This window comes from Vulpes vulpes, chromosome 2, assembly GCF_048418805.1.
Source record: "Vulpes vulpes isolate BD-2025 chromosome 2, VulVul3, whole genome shotgun sequence".
Classification (NCBI taxonomy): domain Eukaryota; kingdom Metazoa; phylum Chordata; class Mammalia; order Carnivora; family Canidae; genus Vulpes; species Vulpes vulpes.
The window spans coordinates 134,401,315-134,421,629 of NC_132781.1; the positions used below are offsets into that span (position 1 = coordinate 134,401,315).

General features: G+C 35.3%; 1 protein-coding gene across 1 annotated transcript in view; it reads right to left on the bottom strand.

Annotated features, from left to right (window-relative positions):
• Positions 1 to 1,148: 1,148 nt before the first annotated feature.
• Positions 1,149 to 20,315, bottom strand: part of SREK1IP1 (SREK1 interacting protein 1) — a 46,779-nt gene continuing 27,612 nt past the window's right edge. The window contains exons 5-6 of the mRNA XM_026019343.2: positions 7,736 to 7,808; positions 1,149 to 5,203 (exon numbers count right to left, since the gene is read on the bottom strand). Coding sequence (XP_025875128.2) covers positions 5,014 to 5,203; positions 7,736 to 7,808 — 263 coding nt within the window. The 3' untranslated portion in view covers positions 1,149 to 5,013. The remainder of the gene's footprint in view (positions 5,204 to 7,735; positions 7,809 to 20,315) is intronic.

Here is a 20,315-nt window from a genome sequence, read left to right on the forward strand (position 1 = left end):
CTGCAAATTATAATTGTCTTGAAAGATTTTTATTCCTAAGTGTGATTTCTATTACAAGAACACGGACCTTGTTTTCTAACGGAATTCACTAGGAAATAAGGATTAATTTTAAAAGCTGGCTCCGCCAACACATCTACTGTGTTGTATAAAATACCTGTAGTTGAAAGACCAGCCTTTCAAAATGTGTCAAATATGGCTTCTCTGGTAGAAGAGAAAAAAAAAAAAAAAGGAATGCCCTATTGCTTTTGGTCATGTTCAGGTTTTACAAACTTTTGACCATTTGGCTGTCAAAATTTTTACCAAGAGCTATGTTATCTCCTGGACCAGCACTGTGCAGTAGAAGCTTCTGGGATGATGGAAAAGTTTTCTTTATCTGCACTGTCCATGGTAGCCACTAGCCTCATGTGGCAACTGGGCACTTAAAATGGGGCTCATGCAAGTGAAGAATACATTTATATTTAATTAATCTAAGTTTAAACAGCCACATGTGGCTATATTGAGAGCATAGCTCCAGATCATTATTGCAGCATCTACTGCTTGTACTGGATTTCACACTGGCTGTCTTGATACACAGATATTCATAATTATCTTAATAGTCAGATGTTGCATCAGGTAAAAACCTAGGTTGAGAAAGTTAAGGCACTGGTACAGTTCTACTTTTGTTGTTCAAGGGCAAGGGCAGATGCCATAAATGACAGTTGGCAGGCAAACCGGTCAAGGCCAGCAAAATGCTCATGGTCCCTCAAACTCCTCCTAACCTTTGAGAGATACTGGGGCTGGGCATGGCTGCGTGTGTCACAGGTTGTGTCCTAGGAGAGGCAGCCCAATTCTCTGGCATTCTGTATATTTTTTTAAAAATTTGGGGGGAGACAAATGAGGTCAGAAGATGCTGGGCTTCACAAGTGGGATTACCAGCATGCTGGCTTAAGAAACATATTCTCCTTGGAGGCCAATGGCCCAAGGACAACTGAGTCCTAGTACTAGTACTAGCTAGTCTCTGCCAACCCAGGTTACCTGAGGGGACAGCCACCGGGCTCAATCAGTGGGCCAACTGGCATGTGTCTCTAACTTTGAAGCAGTTGTGCTTCATAGATTGAGACAAAATATTAAGCAAGAAGACTTATCAAATTACAGCCAAGACTATACAATGAAAAATATTTTATATGATTTATTTGGGTGGAACAAATACTAGCCTAGTGACAGAATTTAAGTCAGTCAAAAATTATCTAAACATTTAAAACAAAACACATTTCAAAGTATGCACATATGTAGGTCATTCTGTAAGGAATACAGTAGCTTTATGTGTTTTTAGAAGACAAGTCACTGGGATTTTTGGTAATAATCAAATCTCAGAAAGGCAAGTGGGTCTAGAAGAGGACATAATAGGAACATACAAATAATAGTATATAAAAGACTCAGGTTATTTTCTATATGACCTTCTCATGTGAGTGATTTCATCTTGTAAAAACTGCTTAATTGGATTCTGAAGTGGATGAAACCAAACTCCAGTAAGTCATTTCTTTCCATAAGACTCTCTCAAGGTGTCTCATCGCTCATAGATTCAAGTCCAAGCTTCCAAACATGGAACATAAGACTTTTCTTGTGTTCCTGAAAACCTAATGGTTGTCTTGATTCTTCCCACTTCCTGCCTCACATATTGCTTGCAATTCTTGATACACACACCCCTTAGTTCTTTTCTGTTGTGGTCTTTGTTCACAGTATCGACTCATCAGTAACTGCCAGGACTTCCACCTTAATCCTCAAATCAAAATCCAAGTCAAGCAGTACTTTCTTTAGGCAGCCTCTTCTAACTCCTCCAGGCTAAGTATCCTTCTGTGTTTCTATAAATGCATGCTCAGGTCAATCACTGCACTTCTTACACATTGATGTGTTCTGCTGTTTCTCCTACCAACTAAATATGAACCTCTTCAGGGAAGCAAATGAGTCTCACCAATCTCTGTATCCCCAATACTTATTAGCAGTGTTTGCCATGCCAGGCACTCAATCGATGTTTGCTGAAGAAAGGAATCAATGGCCTTTTTTATCAACATTATTAATAATTCTGCAACCTAGTTCATTGAAGGTGACATAGGGTCATATAATATTGGAGTGAATCGTAAATATAGACACATAAAATTGTTTTACTCCTTATTTATTGATGTTTTGGCCTCAGAGAATCAAAGATGTAAACAGGTATGTATTAAGGGTGAACAATTAGGGATACCTGGAGAGATTTTAGCCAACAGATGATATGGAGAAAAGAAAGGGAATGTGTGGGCAGTAGATTCATCAGCTAAAAGTGATAGCCTCAGAGTGTTCAGATTATCAGGTTACAGATACAAAGCTAAACATAAATTCTATATGCATCTAGTGAAAATGACATACATTGGTTGGTAAGAATGTAAACCAAATATCAATTATCTGCTTAAAGAAGCTGAATGTGTTTAACAGTTATATTAATAAATTCAATCTACCATTATAGAATGCTACCTGCTTACTTAAAACAATTTCTAAAATGAATAATATTACTTGAATTGTACTAAAATATTGATGAGCATATACATTAAGGACTGGAAGGGCTCTCAGGGAAACTGGGTACACTATGCTATAGATGAAAGACACCAAGGCCCAGAGAAACTAAATGATTTAGTTGAAAGTCACACGTGGTTAGGAAGGCCAGGACTTTTTTGGAATATTTACAGTTAAATTCACTTTTCCCTCTGCTCCATACTGCCTCAGAGAAAACTTCACTAATCTTCTAAAATTTATTAGTGAGATTTATATGCCATCCCCACAACAAGATTACTTTGGAAGAAAACTAGTAAAATGAATTTTATTCAGATGAGCGATTTTATGAACTATTCTCATACTATGGGGAATTTACTTGAGAATAATTCTAAGAATGAATCTAGTGGAAAAAATTGCGGAGCATTAAAATTTTTTAATTTGCACACTGTATTAGTTAATGAGTGCTGAATTTTATATAACTTTTCTGGACCATTATTAATTGTGTCCCCATTCAGAAAACAAATCTAATGAGCTATAATCTCTATAACAAACAGAAATAAAACTCACAAATACCTGAATTAACTTTGTTTCATTACAATTATTAGCATTTTTTAAACCATGTTACACACTAAATGGGATGGGGTCATCCTTGTGCATGTAGCATTTTCTAATCATTTTTAAAAGCTTTTTTATCTTTTTAATCATGATAAAGAACTGTATTTACATAAAATGCAGTTTAAAAAAATAGGTAAAATACAACAAGGCCAAACAAACCCTTAAAAACCTATTCCAACAACTGACAGAACTATTTTTTAAAAAAGGATTTCTTTTTGAGGAGGTCATTTGCCTAAATTAGATTATGAAAAAGCAAGAAGTATGAAAGCTTCCTCAGCTACAGTGCTAGAATAGGGATGTGGGTGTAGCTTACTAGATTTTGAATATGGTGTGCGCGTGTTAAGAGGAGTTAAGAAGCACCCCTAGTCTGACTTAGGTCATGCCAGTGAGAGGAGCTGGATAAAGAATCAGTACACCTTCCCAGCCTGTGAGGTCACGTGTACTTACCTGATTTCACAAAAATGAATTCACCTGTAGCCATGTCTCTTAAGTTAGCAACTTGAAAATTTATAACTGCACCACAGTGAGGTATACGCAGTCTTTGGTGCCGAGCCATGATAACTGGTTAATGTTTGTTGCTGCCACACAGGAAGTGTCTAACTCATTGGGTGTAAGGGCTATCTGAATACTAAGCAAAGTAACACTGATCATTGTGAAATTAAAAATGTAACAAACATTTATATCTACTAATATATGTTTGAAAATGCTTACCCATATAAAATTTCCATTGTTATATAAAGGCTTTCATGATGCAACTCCCTGGCTCTTATATTTTAAAAAGTACAGAATAAAATTCTTAATCCTAAATTTTTGTCACTGAGCTTAAGGTCTACGACTGAAGTAAAAGAGAGAAACGCCCCAAACTGGTCATTTTTTGAAACCATAAATTCAGTGTGAAACCTGCTTTAAAACTACAAATTATTTTAGACAAATAAATATTTATGTTCACATTTATAAAAGTTTTCCACATTACTCATAGAAACAAGCTTCATAAAATTTACATACAGAATACAATAAAAATCAGTTCTGATGATGATTTAGCTGTCATCCTCCTAATTAAAAAGTTCTGTGTTTGAGGTATCACTTTAAGAGATGCCAATATGGCACATTTGTAAAACAACCCAGGAGTCTATCCTAAAAATTCTATCCAACACAGCATCAACTCTATGAGGCTGAACTACACTTGCACTTGTCTTTTTAAACAAGGAAGAAAATTGTAATTGTTACAATAATAGAGGTGGCAGGTACTAGACACTTTGTGTTTTGTGTAATGGTAAAACTTCCTTAAGTCTTTTAATTATTGTCTTCCTGCCAACACCACTGATTTAAAATGTCCTTGTTAAGACCAATAAAGCAGCTTCCTCTCCTATGACATCCAGAAAGGCTTGAAATTTAAAAACAGCAGTGAAAAATTTCACTATCTTTATATATTATCATAGGATATAAAGCTATTAAATTTTTCAGAGTCAAGAGCAAAGCATTATCCCCTACCTCACTTTATCACTGGGAGGTGGACACTTGATTTAGCAAATACTCATTAAGTGCTAGGTCGATTACTTGTGTTGACTGCAATAAAGCCATTTACAATCAACTGATGAAGTAATAACACTAGAGTCAGACACAGAGTCATGAATACCAAAAATGATGTGTTTTGAAGGTACAAATATCCACACTTGGGGCATGACTATCAAGTAATAAGACTGATTCAATACTTCAGAGTCAGCACACTAAAAATGTATTGCCAGACAATGGTCCCATATATGAAAAAAATGTCTATATGGAAAAGGCTGTGATTTATTGCAAAGCATAATTGTATAGCAAATTCCAAGGAAGGTCAGATAATTTTCAAAACCAAATCTTAGAATTTAATGGCTTAGGCCGGAGATTCAGTTACTTTTTGGAGATCTCAGAAGGATTAGGAGTGGATGAATGCTTCTCCTTTTTTCTCTTCTTTTTTTCCTTTTTGTGATGTTTCCCTCTCTTTGACTTATTCTTTTTTTCTTTCTTCTTTTCTTTCTTCTGGTACTTTTGTTTCTTTTGCTTGGAAGTGTCCTCTTCAGTGGAACTGGATGAATAAGACCTACGGGCAATAATACACATGGACTGGTAATTGCATTTATGGCTGGAGAGGTTCACTGTAAATGGGATTTTACCTGCCTTAAATCATTTTTGAAGCAAGGCGGGGTTTAAGCAAACTCAAAATGTGCTTTATATATTCGTATTCTCTTAAAATACTGACTGGAATTTTTGCTCCTTGGCCACAGAAACTGACAAAACAAATAACTCTATTCTGTTTGACTCTAGTAGTAAGTTAAATTCAGTAAGGATGTAATGATTTTTTCTGTGATTTTCAGTTTTTCATCCTGTCATATCCTTCAAAATATTATAAGGTAAACAAAGCAGCATTTACCAAGCCTTTATTATATATACAATTCATTCACATATGCAGTAACTTGTTAGCAGAGTCTCTTAAAAGAGCTAAAAATAAAAAAAGACGTAATTATATAAAAAGGACTATAACTGTACCTTGGTATACATGGGTGAAAGCTGGAAATCAGCAAAATAAAAGCACTTTTGTTAATTCTTTTGATTTTTCAAGTTAGAATACTTGAATCCTCTAGATGCAGAGTGATATAGACGAGCACTTGCATTCCAAAGTAATTCTGACTAGTTACAAAAAAGATGTGTTTAAATAAATATAAATAAATGGGATGATTTATCATTATTCTTTATTTTTCTAATATTAATCTGATACAAAATTAGGGGGGAAAGTATAGAATTTCTTCCTTTAAAATGAAAAAAAAAAAAGAAAAGTAACAAAAAAGCAGAGAAGCCATCTCTTAAGATCTTGTATGAACAGGTATACAACCATGTGCCCACACCCAAACTCTAAATGTGTGACAGGACAGATCTTAGATTTCAACATCTCAAGAGATAGTTGAGTGATCTGACCGTTAGAAGTGAAACCTCAAACTAAGAAAATTTGACAAAGACACACAGGAGTAAAAAAATAAACACGTGAGACTACCAGGCTGTGTCTGCAGAGTGACTCGTATGAATTCCCTGACCTTCCTGTTTAGGAACTCACGAGTTTTCCCTTGTTTCCTGTAACTCCTTTTTCCATCTTGTCTAACTTACTTGGACTTTTACCTGTTTCATGGGCTTATTTTCTCAAGGATTCTCCTGTTCCCTCTTCAATTCTGTTATTGTTAACTCTTGTCTGTTTTCCTGTTTTAAAGACTCTGCTTGACCTCTGCATTCTGACTACAGCTTCTTTGCCTATACATTTTTCTTTGGCTTTTTGGTCCCAGATTCTCATTTTTAAGGTACCGTGTTAGACCTGCACATAACAATTCTATTAAGGTGGCAAAATCTCTGCTAAGTATGCCCAGAAAAGTTCATTTAATTTCAGGTCCTGTTGGAGGTCGTGATACCCCAGTCTTGAATAAATAATCTGTTATGATAAAACAAGTATATTAGACTTTGGAAGAAATTTTTTTCATTTTTCCTATAAGCCATCCATCTTGCTGTGCTAATGCAAATCATTCAACAATACATGAGTCAGACTACAAAATACACTGGGTTCTACCTCCCAGTTTTTTTTTTTTTAAGATTTTTTATTTATTTATTAGAGATACAGAGAGAGAGAGAGAGAGAGAAAGAGAGAGAGAGAGAGAAGCAGGCTCCATGCTGGGAGCCTGATGTGGGACTCGATCCTGGGTCTCCAGGATCACACCCTGGGCTGAAGGTGGCGCTAAACCGCTAAGCCACCGGGGCTGCCCCCTATTAGTTTTTATGTTAAAGATTATTTAACTCCCAACATTTGAGAGAAAGAAAAAACTTTTCCAATTTATAAAGAGCTGAGGGTTAAAATGTACATATTAAAAGCTTTATGAAGTAAAGCTTGTTGAAGTAAAGGTTCTGATTTGCAGAACCTACTTTATTAGAGAACTAGGGTCCAAGTCAGACATTACTAGTGTCAAGGGCCTTAAAAATGTCTGTATGTACATGTTTATTCTAGTATAAATGAAATTGCACCCATTAACCATAGAAGAAACTGCTTAATTATTTTGATCAATTTCTTTAACCAGTTATTAAAAGAGTTGATACTAAAAATTCATGGGTGGTTGATGAGGGTTCTGAGACCTGAAAGAATTTTTAGCATGATTAGTGAGCATGTAAATCCTATTAATAACTTAATTCTGTAGCCATGGCAATGATATTTTGAGAATACAAATTTTTTTTGAGAATACAAATATTTAAGCTCCAACTTCATATATATGAGGACAAAATATATATGTAAATAATTTAGACATCATCTAATTGAAAGCCTGGATGATGTTTTAAACTCAAAATTCTAGAACACATAAAAGAAGGGAGGGTGGCTATTATTTATTTATACCTTAATTTGCTACAAAAAAAAATTAAGGTGGCTGAATATCAACTTTATTTTTGATTCCTGACTTTAATATTTTAAACAACTGATTATCTAATTCCCATTAAGAAAAAAAACTAGTGCCAAATTAACTAGACAACACGCACAAAATAAAATTTTATAATTCATCCTGGATTTATTGTCCTGCTTTTAAAAAACAATGATGTTAAAAAATACCTTTTCCTTTTTTTTTTCAACTTGATTTTCTCCTTGCTTTTTGCTTTTTTCTTCTCCTCTTCTTCATTTACTCCTGTGTGTTGAGGGGAAAGAATCAGGACATGATGAATCCATATCTAATACGGTAGGTACACATTTTTTTATTTTGCTTGTTGATCAATTTCATTGGTTAGAATATTATGCTTTTCTTGTAACACTTTCTCCTTTCTTGATAGTTTTTTAAATTGAGGTATAATGACATATAACATTATATTACTTTCAGGCATAAAACATAATAGTTTGATACCTGCATACATCATAAAGTAATCACTATAAGTCAACATCTATCACAATGTTATACAGTTATAATCACTATAAATCTAGCTAACATCTATCACGTTATACAGTTACCAGAAATATTTTTTCTTATGATGAGAACTTTTAAGACCTACTCTCCTACCAATTTTCAAATATATGATACAGCACTATTTATTAACTACAGTCAACATGAACGTGACATCTCCATGACTTACTTATTTTATAACTGGAAGTTTGTACCTTTTGACCACCCTTATCAGCAGCCTCTAATAACCACAAATCTCTTCTCTGTATCTATGAGCTTGTTTTTGTTTCTTTTTTAAGATTTCACATTTAAATGAAATCATACAGTATTTGTTTTTCTCTGACTTATTCCACTTAGCTTAATACCCTTAGGTCCATTAATTATTTTTATTTATTAAGAAGCTTATAAAAATATTATATGCTTTCAATAAACATTTCAAATACTAGTAGGTACATTAAGGAAAAAGTTCATATACTCCACTGTTAATTCCTATAGCAAATCAATGTCAACAATTTGGTGTGTACCTTTTCAGATCTTAAAAAACAAAACATACAATCAGATATAGCTTCTTCTTCTTTTTTTTTTTTTAAAGTAGATGCCATGCGCAATATGGGACTTGAACCTACCACCCTGAGATCAAGACGGCTGATCTTACATGTTCTACTGACTGAGCCAGCCAGGTGCCCCTCAAATACAGTTTTAAAATTTTCTTTTTCAAGTAAACTTAGCATCATGGGACTCAAGGGTCATGAGGTTAGGTTAACAGGACAGTAACAACAGATCTAATATTTATGTTATTGGTATCGCTGAAGGAAAGGATATATACTATTTTCTAACATGTTTCTAAAATGAACAATTTGGTGTATTTTCTTCTAAGCTTGCTAATAACCAAATATGTACATATAATCACTTATATAAAATAATTACATGACTCCCAAGTTTTTTCTCTTTTGAAAGACAGATATGATATTTTATATGATATATACATACAGTGGTATATATAATATTTTGCAACTTATTTCACCTTTGTTAAAAATCAGTTGGACAGGGAAGAAAAATCAATTAGATTTCTGCTTCTGGGAAGATGAAGTAAGTATACTTTTCCTATTCCTCCCAGTAAGTTCAACTAAAAATACCAGACATTTTAAAAACAAACATTAAAAAAGCCTGAAAAGTAGAAATAAGATAGACCGGTCAAGGATCTTGAAACCCAGAGAATGACAAAGTAGTGGATTCCCTGGAATTCTTCTCGCTTCCTATAGCCCAGAGTTGGAGCTGAAGAAGCTGGCAACTTGGCAATGTCAACAGGTACAGACAAAAATGCCCCAACAAAAGCCTGATTTCTTTAGCCAAAGGCTAGGGAGAGGTAGCTGTAGATATTATCTGCCCTTACTCAAGCCTAACACCACAGAAAATTCTGGCATCAACCCCAATCATGTAAGCAGCAGCTAGATAGGAAATTAGACATTCTCCCCTTGTAAAGCTATGATAGGGCACCTCAATTCCACAGTCTGAGGAGTCTAAGTAGGTGGCCAGAACTTTTATCTCTATTGGCCAGTAAAGAGATCTCCACTAAGAGTGTCAATGGAGACCACATAGGAATGTAATGAGTAATGAGGTACTCCTCCCATCTACAATGAAGTGCTGTCAGAGGAGATCTAATGAAAGTCAGGGCCTTCATCATCATCAAGACCACTCCCACCATGGGATACCCTAATAGTGGTAACAGGATCACTCCCACCTCACACAAGAAGCCATGACCACTTTGAGTGCTGGTGGAACCTGAGTGGAAAAACAGAACTTATGTCTCCACCTGGCAGTCACAAGGTGGCATCTTCATTTTCCCTTCTGGGGTGGTACCAGAGAAAATCAGAAAAGAAAAAGTTTAAGAAAAGTCAGAGTTTCTTTTTTTTCTTTTTTTTTAAGATTTTATTTATTTTTTCATGATAGACAGAGAGAGAGAGAGGCAGAGACACAGGCAGAGGGAGAAGCAGACTCCATCCCAGGAGCCCGACGTAGGACTCGATCCCAGGACTCCAGGATCGTGCCCTGGGCCAAAGGTAGGCACCAAACCGCTGAGCCACCCAGGGATCCCTAGAGTTTCATAATATAACAATGCCCAAATTTCAGTTGAAAAGAACTCATCAAGTCAAGAACCAGGAAGATCTCAAACTGAATGAAAAATGAAACAATCAATATGACAACACCATAATGAGAGATTATAATCTGAAGGAGATGTTAAAGCAGCCATTACAAAAATGTTTCTATGAACCAAATAATGAGGTACTCGAAATAAATGAAAAAATATGAAAGCCCCAAAGAAATTAAAAATCCAAAGAAGAACAAAATAAAAATTTTAGAAGTAAAAACACATTACATGGAATTAAAATAGTCAGCAGATGGGCTCAGTAGCAGAATGCAAAGCATGTAAGAAAAATATCACTGAAAAGGAAAACAGAATAAAAATCACCCAATCTGAGCAGTGGAGAGGAAACAGATTTAAAAAAGAGACTCGGGGTCTGTGGGACAATAACAAAAGATACGATATTTATGTTACTAGAGTTCTAGAAGGAGAGTATAAAGAAGGAGGGGCTTAAAAAGTACTTGTAGCTGAGTGAATCCCAAACAAGATAAATCCAAAGAAATCCATATCAAGACAAAAAACAATTAAACCTTTGAAAACTAATGAAAAAAATCTTAAAAGTAGCCAGAGGGGAAAAAACCACATTATTTATGTGAATGAAACAATTAGAATGGAAGCAGATTTCTTATTACAAAGCGTGGAAGCCAGAAATACGTAGCACAACATTTTATAAGTGCTGAAAGAAAAGAAAGGTCAACCTGGAATCCTCTACCCAGTAAAAATATTCTTCAGGAATGAGGGAGAAATTAAGACATTCTCAGATAAGAAAAAGTAAGAATATGTCACCAGCAGAAAGACCCTAAAAGAATGGCTAAAGGAAGTTCTCTAAATGGAAAGGAAGTGATAAAAAAAGGAATGCTGGAACATTGAGAAGAACGAACATAGGAACATAGGAAACAAAAACATGAATACGATAGGCTTCTCTTCTCTTGAGTTCCTAAATTATGTTTAGTGATGGAAACAAAAGCTATATAATCATCTCATGTAGTTCTAAATGTATGTAGAGAACACATTCAAGAGAAATGTACAGTAAAGGGGAGAGGGTAAAGGGAAATAAAGGGAGGCAAGTTTTCTACTGTTCAATTAGTATAATGACAATATCAGTAGACTGTGATTAATTATGTATATATGATACCTACAGCAATCCCTATAAATTGCTATACAAAACATCACAGAAAAATTTACAAACACTATGGACAGAGTCGAAGACACTACAGGCAAACCAGAATGCAATTCCGTAAGTGTTTCAGTGATGCTATAACTAAATCAAAGCACTAGAGATAATCTTAAAAGATGTTCAAGTACCCAGAGGAAGGCAGAAAAAAAAAACAAGAATGAAAAAAACAAGAATGAAAAATAGAGGGAACAGAAAACAAGTAATAAAATGGCAGGGTTAGCCCTAACATGTAAATAATTAATGTAAAAAAAAAGCAATGAAAAGAAATGTGCAGAGTAGACTGAAAAATACGATCCATCCCTCACACTGTCATAAGACTCCTACCTCAAATAAAATTATATAGACAAACTGAAAGCAAAAGGATAGAAATGTCAAACAAACATCATCCAAAGGAAGCTAGAGTGGCTATATAAATAGCAGATAAAACAGACTTCAGAATGAAGAAAATTACCAGTGAGAGAAAGAGATTTAATACAAAGATAAAAGTTTCAACTCAATGCAGAAAATGCATTTAGCAAAACTGACAATGATTTCATAATAAATACTTTCAGAGAAGATAAGAATAGAGAGAATATTTCTCTTTCCTTTTTATTTTTATTTATTTATTTATTTTTAAAGATTTTATTTATTTTTTCATGAGAGACACAGAGAGACAAAAAGGCAGAGACATAGGCAGAGGAGAAGCAGGCTCCATGCAGGGAGCCCGACGTTGTACTTGATCCCGGGACTCCAGGATCACGTGCTGGGCCAAAGGCAGGCGCTAAACAGCTAAGCCACCCAGGGATCCCCTCTCTTTCCTTTTTAAAGATTTTATTTATTTGAGAGAGAGAAAGAGAGAAAGAGCACAAGCTAGAGGAGTGGCAGAGGGGAGAAGGAGAAGCAGGCTCCCCAGTGAGCAGGGAGCCTGATGCAGGACTCAGTCCCAGGACTCTGGGATCATGACCTGGGCTGGGCCAAAGGCAGACGCTTAACTGACTGAGCCACCTAGCAGCCCCCAAGAGAATCTTTTTCAATTTATATAAAACTTACGGCTAACATTATACTTAATGGTGAAAGTATAAATGCTTTTTTCCTCCAGGATTAGACTCCAGGTAAGAACATCGTCTCTCACCACTCTTTCTCAACACAGTGCTGCAAGTTCTAGGCATGGCAATAAAGCAAGAAACAAGAAGTAAGAGACTTACAAATCGAAAAGAAACAAATAAAACCATTCCTGTTTGTAGATGGTATGTTGGCTTACATAGAAAATCCCAAGGAACCTACAAAAAACTCTTAGAAATAGGTGAGCTGAGCAAGTATAAACATACACAAAAGAATCACATTTCTATATACTAGTAATAAACAGAGACAACAACATTCAGAATACTTCATTTATAGTTATTTTTAATAAAATATGGTTGTAGGTATAAAGCTAATAAAACATGTACAAGACTTTATACTGAAAACTACACAATGCTGAGTAAAGAAATCAAAGACCTAAATAAATGGAGAGACAGATCATGTTCATAGACTGGAAGATTCAAGAAGGTAAGGATGTCCTAATTCTCCCTAAACTGATATACATGTATAATGCAATTTCTATCAAAATCCCAATAAGATTTCTTTGTAGATATAGTCAGTATTATAAAATTTATGCGGAAAGAACAGAGAATAATTAAAACAATTCTGGATAAGAATAAAATGGGAAGAATCAGTCTAGTCACTTTTAAGACTTAACTATGTTAATCAAGACTGTGTGGCAGTGGTGGAAGGAAAGACATAGATCAGTGGAATAGAAGATAGAACTTAGATCAACTGATTTTTAGCAAAAATGCAAGAGCAGTTTAATGGAGAAAGATAGCTTTCCAACAGAGTGCTGGAACAACTGGTTGTCTTTAAGCAAAAGACTAAGACTTGGCTTAAGACTTTCACACAAAAACCAATTCAAAAAAAAAAAAAATCATGGACTTAAATACTATTCAACAAGAAATAGAAACAAACTATTGAAAATACACAGCAACTTGAGTGAATCTCCAGAGAATTATACCTAGTGGAAGATGCCAATCTAAAAAGATTATAAACTATATTAATCCATTTATAAAACATTTTTGAAAGCATAAAACATTTTGAAATTCCAGCAAATTTTTGATTGCCAGAAATTAAGAAGGTAGTAAGGACCAGAGGGAGGTAGGCGTGGCTTTTAAAAAGGCAGTATGAGTGGTCCTTGGTGTGACAGAAATATACTATATCTTGATTTTATCAATGTCAGAATCCAAATGTGGAAGATATTGCCATTGAGGGAAACTGGGTAAAGGGCACAAAGTCCTCTCTACACTATCGCTTATAGCTGCACATGAATCTACAATTCTCTGAACATAAAAAGTTCAAAAAAATCAATTGGCCATAAATGTATTGCTCTTTTTTGTTCTATGCTATCCTTATATCGATACCACACCACCTTAATTACTTGTAGCTTTATACTAAGTTCTGGAATCAGGCTCGCTAGTCCTCCAATTTTATTACTCTTTTCCAAAGTATTTTGGCTATTCTAGGTTCTTTACATTTCCACAAGACTTTTAAGATTCGTTTGTCAATTTCTAAAACAGCCTGCTAGAATTTTGATTGTGGTTAGTTTGAATCCATACATCATGTTGGGGAGAATTGATATCTTGAAAAGACTGAATCTTCTCTTCCACGAATATGATCTATCTTTTGATTCATTCATTTCTTTAAATTCCCTCAGCCATGTTTTGTATGTTTCATTCAGGCTTGCACACCTTCTGTCAGTTTATCCCTAAGTATTTCACATTCTTCATGGTGTCATAAAAGGTATTTTTAAAATTTTAGTTTTTGATGGTTCATTGTCACAATACAGAAATATAATTGATTTTGTGCCCATTGATCAATCATGGGCAGAGGGAGAAGCAGGCTCCCTGCAGGGAGCCTGATGTGGGACTGGATCCCAGGACTCCAGGATCACGCCCTGGGCCAAAGGCTGACGCTCAACCGTTGAGCCACCCAGGGATCCCTGGTCTTATAAATTGAGTTGAAAAGTACTCCCTCCTCTTCAAGTTTTAAGATTTTTATTTAGAAATGGTATTATTTCTTCTGTAACATCTGGTAAAATTGAGAAGCCATTCAGCTATGGAGTGAGTCTTCTGTGTTCAAGGTTTTTAACCTAAACATTTAACTTCTTTAATAGATGCACACCATTCAGTCTACTTCTTGAAAGAGTTTTGCTAGTTTGTATGTTTCAAGTAACTGACCATTTTATCTAAGTTGTCCAATTTATTGGCATAAAGTTTTTCACAATACTCCCTTATTTTAATATCTTTAGTAGTAGTGTTGTCAGTTCTTTCATTTCTGATACTGGTTTTTGTTGGCTTGTTTTGATTTTTACCTGATCAGTTCAGAGTGCAATCTTTCAATTTTACAGATCTTCCCAAAGGACTAGCTTTTGGTTTTACTACTTTTTTTCTATTGTTTTCTTATTTTCCATTCCAGTGACTTCATCTCTGATCTTTTTTATTTTCTTTCTTCTGCTCACTTTGAGTTTCAATACTCTTCTTCTAGTGTTAAAGGCAAAGGTTAAGTTATAAATTTGAGACATTTCTTCCTTTCTAATATAGGAATTTAGTGCTGTCAATTTGCCTTAATACTACTTTAGGAGCATCTCATAAATATTATGTTGTGTTTTGGTTTATTCAGTTCAAAATACTTTCTAATTTCCTTTTGTTTTTTCTTAGACCCAATCAGTTTGTCTCAAATAGTTTGAATTTGTTATTAGGTGCATGACCACTTAGTATTCATAAACACTTATTATTCATATGTCCTCTTCACTAACATTTTTATCATTATAAAGAAACCCTCTTTATCCCTAGTAATATTCTGTATTGAAACTGACTTGATCTGATATTAAAATAGTTACTTTGGGCAGCCCGGGTGGCTCAGCGGTTTAGCGCCACCTTCAGCCCAGGGCGTGATCCTGGAGACCTGAGATGGAGTCCCATGTCAGGCTCCCTGCATGGAGCTTCCTTCTCCCTGGGCCTGTGTCTCTGCCTCTCTGCCTCTCTCTCTCTCTCTCTCTCTGTGTGTCTCTCATGAATAAAATCTTTAAAATCTTTAAAAAAAAAATAGTCACTTTAACTTTCTCTAATGCAGGTTTTTTTTTTTTTTTTGTATCTAAGTTCAGAATGACTAGTATAAACATGCCCCTCCCCCCAAGTTATAACAAACCATGCAAATAAGTAGCTATGGGAAAAATAACCACTTCCATTTAGGAATGATGGACAAGGAGTCCAGGGACTAGGTTATACAGAGAAATTAATTCTAATAAAGACAAAATAATTCTAGAATTTAAGAACTATTTTTTCCTAGCTACTACTTAGGAACTAGCATTATTAACAATAATTGTACATGTGAATTCACACACTGTAAACAGAAGTTCCACTTAGTTCAGTGTTTCTACGCTACCACTCTTAAAATGATTCCACCTCTATTTATTGAAGTTCCTTCTGAGACAGAATGTTGAAATGTACACAGACATAGGGAAAAGAATCTAAATTTTTACAAAACCGTATTTTTTTAGAAAATGATACAATCAACCCTTGGAGTATAAAATTAAAGGCAAAAACCCCATGTGTACTTTTGCACTTAAGTTTGTAATGATCAGCAAAGAATGGTTGTCTCTAGTGTAAAAAACAGGAGTCAGAGTATATGATCCAGTGCTTAGAGACAACTTTGGGATAACATGAAAAAACCATCCTAGTAGTATCAGCAGAGTTAGCTACTTGATCTTTGTTTGCATATGTCACCAGGTTTGTAGCTATTCCAGTTGCTTTTAAATACCTAACAAAATAGTTCCAAACCTAGATCCATTAATCTAAATTTCCCATTCACTTTTGTTTTACTTCTAATCAACTACTTAGCAAATATATTTCATGGCTTTCTTATAAAAAGTACGTTTTGAGCCAAATACAGGTTTTATTCCAATCATGTTACAGATTCATTTAAGCTCTATCTTTATGAAGCTTGAAACCACCACTTAAGTCATTCACTTGAATCTAATTCCAGCAGTTACTAAAGAGAACAAGCGACACAATTATTGGTAACGTGCAAATACCTGATTTGGGCATTTTCTCCTGAGCAGCATTCAGTATCAACCATCTTTAAATACTATCAAGTATGAATTTAACATAAAACTTTCTTAAACAGGGTGGGTGGCTCGGCGGTTTAGCACTGCCTTCAGCCCAGGGCCTGATCCTGGAGACCTGGGATCGAGTCCCATGTCAGGCTCCCTGCATGGAGCCTGCTTCTCCCTCTGCCTGTGTCTCTGCCTCTCTCTCTCTCTCTCTCTGTCTCTGTGTGTGTGTGTGTCTCTTATGAATAAATAAATAAAATCTTAAAAAAAAAAAACTTTCTTAAACAAACCAAACCGAAACATCAAACTAAGCCCAAACTCCCAAATTTGCCAAAACACAACACTTCTTTTCTGGACAGAACTAAAAGAATATCATAAAATATTAAGGGATGAGATATGAGGACTATTTCCTGATGACAGGTGAATAGTTAATAGTTAATTAATATTAAATAACTCCAGGTACAATAGAAGGAGAAAAAAAATCCATATTCTTGAATTTCTTGGGACCTTGGTAAATAGTAAAATCCTTTTACCTTGACTTTCTACATACTATAACATAAATAGGACTTCAGATATTTGCTACTACCACGTGCGATTCCAAAGGCAAGTTTCTGCAGCAAGTTCAAAACATACTCTAACACCTCTAATACCTTCACAAGCTTCCTAAAGCATTGTAGTGTCACTAAACAGTAAGCATGCTCATACACACACACAGTGAGTCCATAACATCATATAATCCTCATTATACATGGATTATTCAACCTTTCCCTGTTCACAGCACTTGTAATACAACTGTATAAGGCTTCACAGGTTCCAGGGTGTCATGCTATAAGACAACAATGTTTGCTCCTATCCATGTCATGTCCTGCTCTCAGGTTTTCCAATTTGTGTCAAAAATTGATGTATTTGTCATTTAGACATCTGTTTGTTTTAAATGAAATAAATTACTTTCTATTAATTCCTTAAATACATTAAATACATTGAAAAACATACAATATGATAGAAATAAACGAAAGCAGAAGCAAAAAAGAATACAACTTATACAAAAGTAAGTTTTGAGTTTTATTTGGTGATGTTTACCTCTCTTCCCCTTTATGTTTCTATTTCATAAAAGCAGGAAAACTAATTAACATAAGCACACTAAAAATTCTTCACTTTCTTCTGGCTTGCTATTCTTACTGTGATTATAAAAAATTCCCCAGGGATCCCTGGGTGGCGCAGCAGTTTGGCGCCTGCCTTTGGCCCAGGGCGTGATCCTGGAGACCCGGGATCGAATCCCACGTCAGGCTCCCGGTGCATGGAGCCTGCTTCTCCCTCTGCCTGTGTCTTTGCCTCTATCTCTCTCTGACTATCATAAACAAATAAAAAAAAATTTAAAAATTCCCCAAACCTTAACTTACTCAAGATTGCTGATAGAAGAGCTCTCTCTAAGAACCAAGGAAGGATTCAAGGAGCCCTCAGAACCACTAAAGGCTATGGCATGAGAACTGAACACGTCAGCATTGTATCCTCACCCCATCAGACATCCTGAGCAGTAGCAGATAAGTTACCCATGGAACTAACCACCACTCTATACTCCCTTCCTCCCTGTATTGAGGAACCAATTTATTGTTTATGTGAGTAGGGGGACACTGAGCTTCCATTAGATGACCATGAAATAAATATGGATCCCTTTTATAATTCTTTATTATTAAAATATGCATGATGAGCTGAAATAAGCACTCTCCTGAGAGGGAGCCATGAGACTTGGAAACAAGTTCTGAGCTTAACTTTAAGTGGCCATAGGCAAGTGTATCTTTTTAAGGAAAAAAAAAAGTTTACATTGAGTCAGTTATTCTCAATATGAGGTTAAGGGAAAGCTGCTTCTAACAAGAAAGTTTTACCCACTACTTCCTATCCTAGTGGTTATAGTAATATTAACTCCCTCCCTTTCCTGCCAAGGTGAGATTTGTCCCAGATTTTCTGATTAAAAAATCACCTCTAGACTAAATCACTATTCATGTTGAGAGTGTACTTTATCCTTCAGATCAATGTGGTGATGGAAAAAAGGTGAAGAACCAATAGATTGGATAATCTCTAAGGTAGGAGAGCAGCACACTGTACTGTAAGCGGTATGGGGCTACTGGGAAAGAAACATGGATCACAGTGCTGGCTTCACTGTGACAAGTCAGTGACCTACAGAGTCATCTGTCCTTAGTTCCTTTTTCTGTAAAACTAGGTTTAAATTATGGGTTCTCTAAAAGCCTTACTAACTCTAAAACTTTTAGTTTGGTCTGATTCTGGGTTTTCTTGGTTTGGTTTTTGCTTGTTTTGTTTTTTTTTGTTTTAAGATAGGTCAGTGTAGATGGATGGGCTAGAAACTGTCCCCATGAAGCTGACAATCTTAGGCTTTTTCTCCTAGAATCTTTAGCTTTGCTCTTTTCAGCCGGGTCTCTGTGACTGGTGTGGCTGTCTTCGGGAGATCTCCTCTACAAGTGCTCCAGAAACAACCTTCTTATCTCTACTTCCTATAGTCTTCCTTCTTAGGGTCTACTCCCTTACTTTGGAAGAAACCTCTGGAATCAGTGCTCTAACAAAGAGTATGTAAGAGGAATTTTTTTTTTCTTTTTTTTACTTTGAATGACTGCCAAAGCCTTTATTCTATTTCACACTTGGTTGATAATTTGGGTATAATTTGATATAATTTTCCTTCAAAAATCTGAAGCATTACCACATCTACTAAGTTTCTAGTATTTCTTTAGAGAAGAACAGAGTTACTCTGACTCTTGATCTTTCACCCGTAACCTGTTTTATCTTTGACTCTGGGAGTTTGAATTATATTCTCCTTATTTCCTATTGTATGAAGTTTTTTAAAAGTGTGGCTTTGTGTGGCTCTATTTCTGACACTGTGCTTAGTTCTTGTTGAATCCTTTCATCTGGAAACTAATGTTCTTCAGTTCTTGGAAACTCCATCTTTCTCTTTCTAGAGTTCATCTGAATGAAGTATTCCCCTGATTAAGTCTTCAATTGCCTAATCTTTTTTTTTCTTCTCTTGTTTTGCTTGTTAGATTTATCTTCCATCTCTTTCAAGTTTTTTTATGTCTGCTTCTTTTTTAATTTCCAAAAGTTCTTTTGTTGTTTTGTTCTTTTTATAGAATCTTCTCCTTCTTTCATGGGTGCTATAGCTTATTTTTCTACAAAATTGGATATTAATGACTTTTGTTTTCTTCTCCCTGCACAGACTCTATCCTTCAGGTTGATCTGTCTGCTGGTTGGTTTTGGTATCTACATTTCACATGAGAGTCTTTCCTCAGAAATTTAGTGCTCCCTGATTGTGTAAAAATCTCACACAAAGTTTTGAGCAAGTGAAACTTAGAAATCTTAACTTTGCTGGTAATTTGGCTGTCACATCCTTTAAGAATCCCTGAGGTCAGTATCTTTATTTCTTTCTTCTGAGACCAGTCAGACCTCCTAGAGATTAAACTTTAAATCTTCTACCTGAGTGATTCTACCCAGAGTCTGGGAACCAAAGAGGTGAAGATGGCTGGAAGGTTCTCATCATTTTCTACCTGTACTTTAACTTATTGTTTTCATCTGTGTTTGGTATGTCCTAGTTTTAAGACCCTTTGTTTTACTCTGTCTAGAAAACGGAACTATAGTAGCCACTGAGGTGATAGAGGGAAGCCATCTGGCTTCACAGAGTAGGGAAAGCAAATTGAGGAGGATTACTTCAGATTTTTAACCAATCCTCTGTTTTTAGCTTTACAAATGTCATCACAGAGGTACCTGAGGATACTTGTTATCAAGTCTTTAGGGAGTTTTGAAGTGTATACTATCAGG